The sequence below is a fragment of the Cebus imitator genome, unplaced genomic scaffold (assembly GCF_001604975.1).
Source record: "Cebus imitator isolate Cc_AM_T3 unplaced genomic scaffold, Cebus_imitator-1.0 Scaffold12, whole genome shotgun sequence".
Classification (NCBI taxonomy): domain Eukaryota; kingdom Metazoa; phylum Chordata; class Mammalia; order Primates; family Cebidae; genus Cebus; species Cebus imitator.
Genome location: NW_016107327.1, coordinates 7367914 through 7377406, shown reverse-complemented (window position 1 = coordinate 7377406; position 9493 = coordinate 7367914). Strand labels below are relative to the sequence as shown.

Genomic DNA, 9493 nt, shown 5'->3' with positions numbered 1-9493 from the left:
TTTGAGACAGAGTCTCACTCTGTCACCCAGGATGGAGTGTAATGGCATGATCTTGGCTCACTACAACTCTGCTTCCCAGGTTCAAGCAATTCTTCTGCCTCAGCCTCCCGAGTAGCTGGGACTATAGGCATGCACCACCATACCCAGCTAATTTTTGTATTTTTAGTAAAAACGGGTTTCACCATATTGGCCAGGCTGGTCTCGAACTCCTGACCTGGTGATGTGCCCGTCTCCGCCTCCCAAAGTGCTGGGATTACAGGAGTGAGCCACCACGCCCGGCCTCACTGGTTCTTTCTAACCTAACATTCCTTCCTGTCAACCCCACCCATTGCAGATCTCATCTCCCACCAGGTCACGAACACTGTTCTCAATTTTTATCAATAGATGCTGTCACTGGGTCCCAGGGGGGCAGGTTTCCACCATCGCTGCATCACTGGACAGCACAGCCGTATTCTTCCCTGGTTGCCACAGCCCTGGACCCTGTGGGGTCCTCTCATTTCTCTGGCACTACTTCTCCATTTCCTTTGGAAAATGTATCTTCCCTGACTAGTCCATTATTGGTAACTTCAAAAATGGTGAGCCTGGCTTGATGGCTCACACCTATAATCCCAGCACTTTAGGAGGCCAAGGTGGGTAGACTGCTTGAAGTCAGGAGTTCAAGATCAGTCTGGGCAATGTAGTGAAGCCCTATTTCTACTAAAAAATACAAAACTCAGCTAGGCGTGGTGGCGCACACCTGTAGACCCAGCTACTCCAGAGGCTGAGGTGGGAGGATCACTTGAGCCCGGGGATTCAAGGCTGCAGTGAGCCATGATCACACCACTGCACTCCAGCCGGGGTGACACAGCAAGGCCCTGACACATAAAAAAAAAAAAAGAAAAAAAAAGAGGTATTTCTTGACCCTCTTCCACTACTTCTATTGTTTCTGTGTTGTTGACTTCAAAATCCATATTTCCATCTCCAAAGTGTCCACCAGACATCTCCATTGGGATGGGCAAGGGTTCCTCATGCTCAGAAAGCACAAAGCTAAACTCGCCTGTCATCCTCTGTACACACATTCGCAGGAACCACTGGGCCCTCCCACGTGTGATCACAATGGATGGCCCCATCATTCCCCTCACTTCTCACTCAACAGCAGCTGCGCCTTCCTTTCTCCTTTTCACCCCATATTCAATTAGCTCGAATGACTCTAACTCCTAAATATTAATTACATCTACTTTTCTCCATTGCCACCGCTTCTGCCCCCTCATTCAAACCACATTCCTCTCACTTCCTGTGACGGTTTCTGACCTGGTAGCCTCATGTCTAGTATTTTCAAATGGGATTCTGGATCAAGAAATCAAAATTTCCAAGATCCAGTTGGGCACGGTGGCTCACGCCTGTAATCCCAGCACCTTGGGAGGCCAAAGCGGGCAGATCACTTGAGATCAGGAGTTGGAGACCAGCCTGGCCAACATGGTAAAACCCCATCTCTACTAAAAATGCAAAAAGCCAGGTGGTAGTGGGTCCCTGTAATCCCAGCTACTTGGGAAGCTGAGGCACAAGAATCGCTTGAACCCAAGAGGTGGAGGGTTGCAGTGAGCCGAGATCATGCCACTGCACTCCATCCTAGACAACAGAATGAGACTCTGTCTCAAAAAAAAGAAAAAAAATTTTCAAGATCCTACATTTACGCTTAAAATATTTCAAACAGATTTTACACTCTTTAACTACTTATGGATATCTAAAAGGATGTGTTCAAGGAATAGGAAATTTCAAGCTTTGGTGTATTTACAAGAAGAGCACACTATATAGAATATTAAAACACTAAAACACCAGCAGATACGATTGGGGAATATTCAAATAACTTCACATTTGGACCTTCTAGTAGAGTGACAGCAGTACACAGAACTGTGTGTTGAGAATGCCAATGTAAGACTTAGTTTGCTTCCAAAATGTATTGTTTCTTGGAATATCATTCATGGAATTTACAAAAAGCATATTATGCATACAAGCATATTAATATTTATTTTATTTGCAAGAATGACTCTACTAGTAATAGACAGGACCAGGAACACGTACTTGTAACACAACACCAGCTGCAAGTACAACTAATTATATCCTCCTCTCTTAGACCCTAAAAAACGATAACCTTCCCATTCTACTCCCATCAGCTCTTCTTTTCCTCACTTGCTACTTGACATCAGTGGATTCCTTCCAAAGAGTAACACATCTGTGTTGAGTGTTAAGCTTTAATTCTTACAGGTAAATTACAGTAATTTATACCATGTCCCCAATTTGTCATGATTTGGAGAAACAAGAAAGAAAGGAAACCAAGAAATGCCAGGAAGGCACCGCCACATGGAAACGCTATTCGGGCCCGGTCTTGCCTACCCCTCCCCACTCCCTTGAGAACTGCACGTCATCTGACTGTGTCATCTTCGGCAGCAACCCTTCAAACTGCCCTTAAGATAAAGTCTGACTGACAGGTATAATTAGGTGAAATTAAAAAAAAAAAAAATTAACATATTTCTCAGTTTTACATTTCCAAGTAGATGACTTTCTCCTAATTAGCCTGAGGCAACCATGGGCAGAGGTGGGAAGGGGAGATGGAAAAGGGTCACTGAGGATGAGCAAATATTTTGGCATTCAAAATAGAATCTTGAGGGAAAGACACAGAGCCACTCTTTGCTGAAGAATAGGGGGACATTTTATATATTTTTTATTTTTTAACTTTTTTTTTCCTCAGATCATTCTCCATTAACAAAGACATATATAAATTCCTTTAACCAACTCAGTTTCTAGACAACCCAGATTGCAAAGATACTATTTCTTCCCCCCTGAGGGTGAAGTCATGAGCTTTGCTGCTCTGGTAGAGGAGGAGGAAGTAGACAAAAGAATAAAATATCCCTCTGAAGCCAGCCTTTCTGGGACTGCGGAACTGTGGAAGAGAAAAAGACAAAAGATGACACATGTGGCTCTGGATCTTTTTTTTTTTGAGACAAAGTCTCACTCTGTCACCCAAGTTGTAGCGCAGTGGCATGATCTCAGCTCCCTACAACCTCCACTTCCCAGGTTCAAGCAATTCTCCTGCCTCAGCATCCTGAGTAGCTGGGATTACAGGGATGTGCCACCATGCCCGGCTAATTTTGTATTTTTAGTAGAGACGGTGTTTCTCCATGTTGCTCAGGCTGGTCTCAAACTCTGGACCTCAGGTGATCTGCCCGCCTCGGCCTCCCAAAGTGCTGGGATTATAGGTGTGAGCCACCACGCCCATCTGTGGCTCTGGATCTTAAATTCAAAAAGTAGGATACATTAAGGGGACACAGAGAACAGGCAAGCTGCTTCTGAGAGGCAGGAAAAGCACCCCCACCCAGGTTGCCCATCTTAGCACTCCTCTGCTAGGTGCCACATCAAAGCAGACTCAGTAAGGTGGCATCAAGAAGGCTACATTTTGGCTAACCAGAGCTGCTCTAGGTTTCCCCAGGTCACTAAGCCCGTATGTGCCACTCTCCCAAGAAGGGAACAGGAGTGTGTCTGCACTGAACCAGCAAGTCTAGGCCAGGTGCCAGATGAAGACGAGCCAATAAGAACCGGCATGAGAGTCTCCTGATACTGCCAAGGAGTCTTACCTGTACCACATGACACACTTAGAGACGTGACTTTGACTTTATACCTGAGTTTCACATCAGTTTCCAACGCTTCAGGAGCACCAGGAAGACAAGGGTGGCTGAGAAACCAAGCCAAGTCATGGATTTGAGGAAACCCTGCTTCTCCACTGCACAAACATACAGCAAGGCTCGCCTTTACACTCAAACACCAAGTTAGAGGAAAGAGAGGGGAAGGGAGATCAAGACTTTATCAAAGGGGTTACTAAAAAAAGTATGGCCAGATGCAGTGGCTCACACCTATAGTCCCAACACTTTGGGAGGCTGAGATGGGAGGATCGCTTGAGATCAAGAATTCAAGATGAGCCTGGGCAACATAGCAAGATCCTTCTCTACAAAAATTACAAAAATGAGCCAGGTGTCGTGGTGTGTGCTTATAGTCCCAACTACTCTGGAGGCTGAAGTGGGACAATGGCTTAAGCCCGAGGTCTGAGGCTGCAATGAGCTGTGAGCATGCCACTGCACTCTGGCCTGGGCAACAAAACAAAACCCTGTCTCAAAAAAAAAAAAAAAAACTAAACTACCCAAAGACTAACGTTTACTCTCCCCCTACCTCCCAGAACATGACGGGGTTTATTACAATACCAGAGCCATTTTAGAGAACACATTTTATTTCTCTGCACCTTGGATGCAAGATTGTGATGTATTGGCCACTTTGCTACACAAGGCACACGATGACTTGGCTGCTATGTTGTTTCTTCTGCCGTGAGCCATTTTTTCTTCTCTATCATCACCTGGTTAACTCCCACACTCTTTCACATTTCACCTTAGAATCGTTTCCTCCAAGAAGCTAATTCTTCAAGTTCCAGTTCCACACCTCTCCCACAACACCTGCACTTCCATATCCTGGTGTGTATTTTGTAATGCAGATGAGTCTGATCTATTAGTCTACTAGACTAAGCTCAATTAGGGCAGGGAGCCCATCTGCCTCTTCATCATTATCTCCAGGGCACACAGTAAACACTCAAATCTGCTGAATCAACTAGAAGGTCTTCAAGAAGAAAACAAATTATCATAGGCTGCATCCTGTGGGCTAGGGTCACCCTTGTAGCTTGTAGTATTTGGGATCCATAACAATTTTAAGAATGGACCTCCACTCTCTCTGACTTAGAGGGGACTGGGAGAGACATTTCTTCCAATCTGTGGGGTTCTTCCTGGCATGACACATAGAGACTAATTATGTGATAGATCACAAAGGTTAGCATTCAATAAATGCTAAGAGTAGTGCAGACTCAGCCGGGTGTGGTGGCTCATGTCTGTAATCCCGCACTTTGGGAGTCCAAGGCGGGTGGATCACGAAGTCAGGAGATCAAGACCAGCCTGGCCAACGTGGTGAAATCCCGTCTCTACTAAAAATATAAAAATTAGCCAGGTATGGTGGCGCATGCCTGTAGTCACAGCCAATCAGGAGGCTGAGGCAGGAGAATTGCTTGAACCCCTGAGGCGGAGGCTGCAGTGAGCTGACATGGCACCACTGTACTCCAGCCCAGGTGACAGGGCGAGACTCTGTCTCAACAAAAAAAGAATAGTGCAGACTCATAAGGTACAGCTAAAAAATCCACTCAAAGTTTACCTTTGCAATTAATGTCAGCAATCACTTCATTCCTCGCCATGGTTTCTAATAGTTGTCTCACTTCTTCAGCGTTGCCATTTCTGGCGTGATGGAGAAGCTGTTGCTCCGCTTCTGTACTCATTTCTAGATTAAGAAAATAATAACATTGCCATTATCTAAGAACATAATTAGCTTCTAGATAGTACCTGCTAATACAGAAAGCAGAAAGAATCCTCCTCATTTTGTAGCTGATAAGACAGACACAAGAACTGAATAAATCCGTTGCAGGGTGAGAACTTGAGCCTGAGACCCCTTGCACTTTCTCTTATTATTGAAGCAATATACACTTGGGCAAGTCTCTTAACTTCTTAAGGCCTTAGTTTCCTTATCTGCAAAACACAACCAACCTTATAAGACGTTTGTTGTAAGATTATGTATGTGAAGGCATTCTGCCAAATATATAGTATTATGCAAATAGTTATTACATTAAAAATTAGACATAAAAAGCAAAAACAAAATTAAGGTCAAAATATGGCCATTCATATAGGCATAGTATAAGACTAACATGTAAACTAACACACTCAAAACTGTGCAAAAAAATCATTTTGAATAGACACTATAGATAAATGCCCTGAAGTGACTATACTTAAACAAATAAATGTATTTTTTCTCTTACATTTTCTTACCAAGTCCCAAACCAAATATAGAAAATTACAACCAAATTTCAAGCATTTATGTCAAAATGGGCAAATGTGGTACAAACAGCAATTCCCTGAAGTGTGTCATTTTTAATAATCATCAAATAAATAGAAATAATTCAAACACAAATGATATTTTTCTTACCCTTCGAATTAGCAAAAATAAAAAAAAGATAAGATACAATGCTGGCATGGCAGGAAATACGCATACCTGTAGACTGCTAAAATGAATATAAATGCATACAACCTTTCATACATTATAGGCGGAGAGTCAATTTTGCAACATCAAATAAATTTCAAATTGTACTCTGTCTGGGCAATTCTATTTCTAGGAATCTATCCTGCAGAAACATTTACACAAGATTATTTTATTTTTTTATTCAAATGTTTATTTTTCCCCTCATTTTTGCTGTCATCTTACACAAGATTATTTTGAAAGCATGTTCATCAAGATTACATTATTTGCAATAGTGGAAAAGTTAGAAACCACTCCATGTCATCAAAAGGGAACTGGTTAAATACATCTTCCAGTTAGGCTAAAAGAGATGGGCTGTTTAGGCTGGTGGTTGGATAGGTTTTGAAGGCATAGTTTCAAAACAGAGCAGAGTAAACAGCTGGACTCCAGGCCTCTTCCCCTAATCAGCATTTCTAATGCTGGCAAGCCAGGCTTTACCCTCTATGAGACTTACCTAGTTACGTTCCCTACAGTGCAAGAGAGACACCGGGAGCTCCCAGCAAGTGGCCAAGCCAGGCAAACCTCACAGTGATGTCAGCAGTCAACAGGGCCCACCCACTCTCTCAGTTTTCAATCAGCTTTCTAGCTCCCCATGCTTCAACATGAAAGCTAAAGACCAAAACCAAACAGGGAAAAAACGAAACCTGGACAGAAAAAGGGATCAAAGAAAAGGTTACAGAATAACTAAGCCTCAGATAATAAAAGACGTTTTGTCCTGCAACAAAATCAAGAAGCTAGTCTAAAAAAAAAAAAATAAAGCTTGAGAAAAAGAACTTTGGAAATACAAAATAAGAGGAAAAATTAAAACTTCAAAAAAAGAGTTGAAAAATAAGTTGCGAATCTCTCCTAGAAAAGAAAACTGTTAAGAAAACAGGAGATAAAATATGAATGTTGGCCAGGCACAGTGGCTTATGGGTGCAATTCCAGCACTTTGGGAGGCTGAGGCACGTGGACCACTTAGGCCCAGGAGTTCAAAACCAGCCTAGACAATATGGTAAAACACCATCTCTATTAAAAATACAAAAATTAGATGGGCCTGGTGGTGCGTACCTGTAACCCCAGCTACTTGGGAGGCTGACACAGGAGAATTGCTTGAACCCGGGAGGTGGAGGTTGCAGCGAGCCGAGATCGTGCCACTGTACTCCAGCCTGGGTGATGGAGCAAGACTTGATCTCAAAATAAAAAATGTTAAGAGAATTGGTCCAGGAGGTCAAACATTGAAACAGAAGTTCTAGAAAAAGAAAACAGAGGCAGAGAAAATTTCTATGGCAGGCCGAGGCAGTAGCATCACTTGAGGCCAGGAGTTTGAGACCAGCCTGTCCAATATGGTGAAACCCCGTCTTTACTAAAAATAGAAAAAAAAAATCAGCTGGGCATGGTAGGGCAGGCCTGTAATTCCAGCTATATCGGGAGGCCGAGGCAGGAGAATCACTTGAATTCAGGAGGCGGAGGTTGCAGTGAGCCAAGATCATGCCACTGCACTCCTGCCTGGGCAACAGACTGAGCCTCGATCTCAAAAAAAAAAAAGAAGAAGAATTCAAGAAAGTCTTACAGAATTCAAAGGCCTAATGAGAGCCCAACAAGTAGGGAAAATGTCTCATCTACAGACAAATGCAAACCTATGAAAGCACATCATCATGAAATTTTAGAACTTTGGTAACAAAAGATAACGGATAATAAACAAAAGAGCAGGAATTAGAATGATTTTGACTTCTCTATCACAACATAAGCATCTAAAAGACAACAAAGCCATGCCCAAAAGGTCTGGAGGAAAATTATTTCCAACCCCCAATTCTATAACCAGCCAATCAAAAGCAGGAGTAAAATAAGGACATTTTAAAATACACAAGTATGTAAATTTACTTCCCACGAACAATTTCTCAGGAAGCCCCAAGGGTATAGCCCACCAAAATTCAAAAACCAAGGAAGAGGAAGGTATTAGCAAAGACATTAGAAACAGAAAATTAGCAAAGGAATCCCCAGAGTGAGGGGAAACCACTGATATCTAGCTGTGGGCCTGGCCTAGCTCTTATCTATAGCTGGTTTATTTGGCCCACACGCTAAGGGTGTTCTGCTGCATGTCCAGCTGAGGGTCCCAATTCCGCCCCTCAGAAGTGTGAGCTCAGAGGCAGAAAATGAAGAGTAGCCTAATCCCCCAACAAATTCCTGCCATCCAGGAGCCCATATCTGGTCCCTATTACAGCCCTACCAAGCCCCAGACTGGCTAATACCTGTTTCCGGTGCTTGCACAAAGCCTTGCTCAGTGGCTTCCCTTTGAAAGAGCTCTTATAGGCCAGGCACCGTGGCTCATGCCTGTAACCCCAACACTTCGGGAGGCCGAGGCAGGTCAAACACCTGAGGTCTGGAGTTCGAGACCAACCTGACCAACACGGTAAAACCCTGTCTCTACTAAATACAAAAAAAATTAGCCAGGTGTGGTGGCGTATGCCTATAATCCAAGCTACTTGGGAGGCTGAGGCAGGAGAATCACTCGAACCTGGGAGGTGGAGGTTGCAGTGAGCCGAGATTGCACTTCACTCCAGCTTGGGCAATAAGAGCGGAACTCCATCTCAAAAAAAAAAAAGAAAGAAGAAAGGAAAAAGTCTTATGAATTTTGCAGGAAGCCTAAGAAAAAATTATTTAGCAATACTCATTAAAGCATGATAAGGAAGACTTTATTCAGGATCCCTGTGGCAGTGACAAGGACCACTGTGACAAGGTCTTGCAGTGAGAGCTGGAGCTCAACTCCAAATGCAGCAAGGACAAGGATTACAGCCAAGGAGCAGGGTCGGGGTCAGTGGGTAGAAAGTACTCAGAGGAAACATCAAGGGTGAAGGGGATTCTGGCTAAACCAAACTAACAGGGTTGTTGCTAAAGACAGGCCAGGGCGGTCAGACACCACCTGGGGGATGGTGGAGGATGCGGAACCTGATATCAAGGGTGGAGGATTCTTGCTAAAACCAGATTTTATAAGGAAGTGTACAGAGGGACCTAGCAGAAGGTTCAGAAGTTTGATTACAGTTTGGCCAAGTAAAGAATCTCTGTCATGACTCAAAATCTTATTTTCAGAGTAAATTTCTGCAGATTTCATCTAACAGTGACTGTAATGCCCTTTCTTCAGAGAGAGATTGCTAATCAGCTTTTATATTAATGCTCTCTGCATTCATTCACCTGTTAAAATATCTAATAATTTTTCAATATTAGCAATACTTATATTCATTGTAGCATTATTTACAAAGAAAAAAAAAAATCAGGACCAGGCGCAGTGGCTCATTCTTGTAATTCTTGCACTTTGGGAGGCCGAGGCAGGCAGATCACTTGAGGTCAGGAGTTCGAGACCAGCCTAGCTAACATGGCAAAA

The 9493-nt window shown here is 43.3% G+C and overlaps 1 protein-coding gene across 3 annotated transcripts in view; it reads right to left on the bottom strand.

Moving 5' to 3' along the window:
* The window catches only part of OSBPL1A (oxysterol binding protein like 1A), a 244758-nt gene that overhangs the window by 207775 nt on the left and 27490 nt on the right, over positions 1 to 9493 (bottom strand). For all 3 annotated transcript variants that reach the window (XM_017498470.1, XM_017498487.1, XM_037727959.1), the window contains exon 2: positions 5221 to 5343. In XM_017498470.1, coding sequence (XP_017353959.1) covers positions 5221 to 5341 — 121 coding nt within the window. In that variant the 5' untranslated portion in view covers positions 5342 to 5343. The remainder of the gene's footprint in view (positions 1 to 5220; positions 5344 to 9493) is intronic.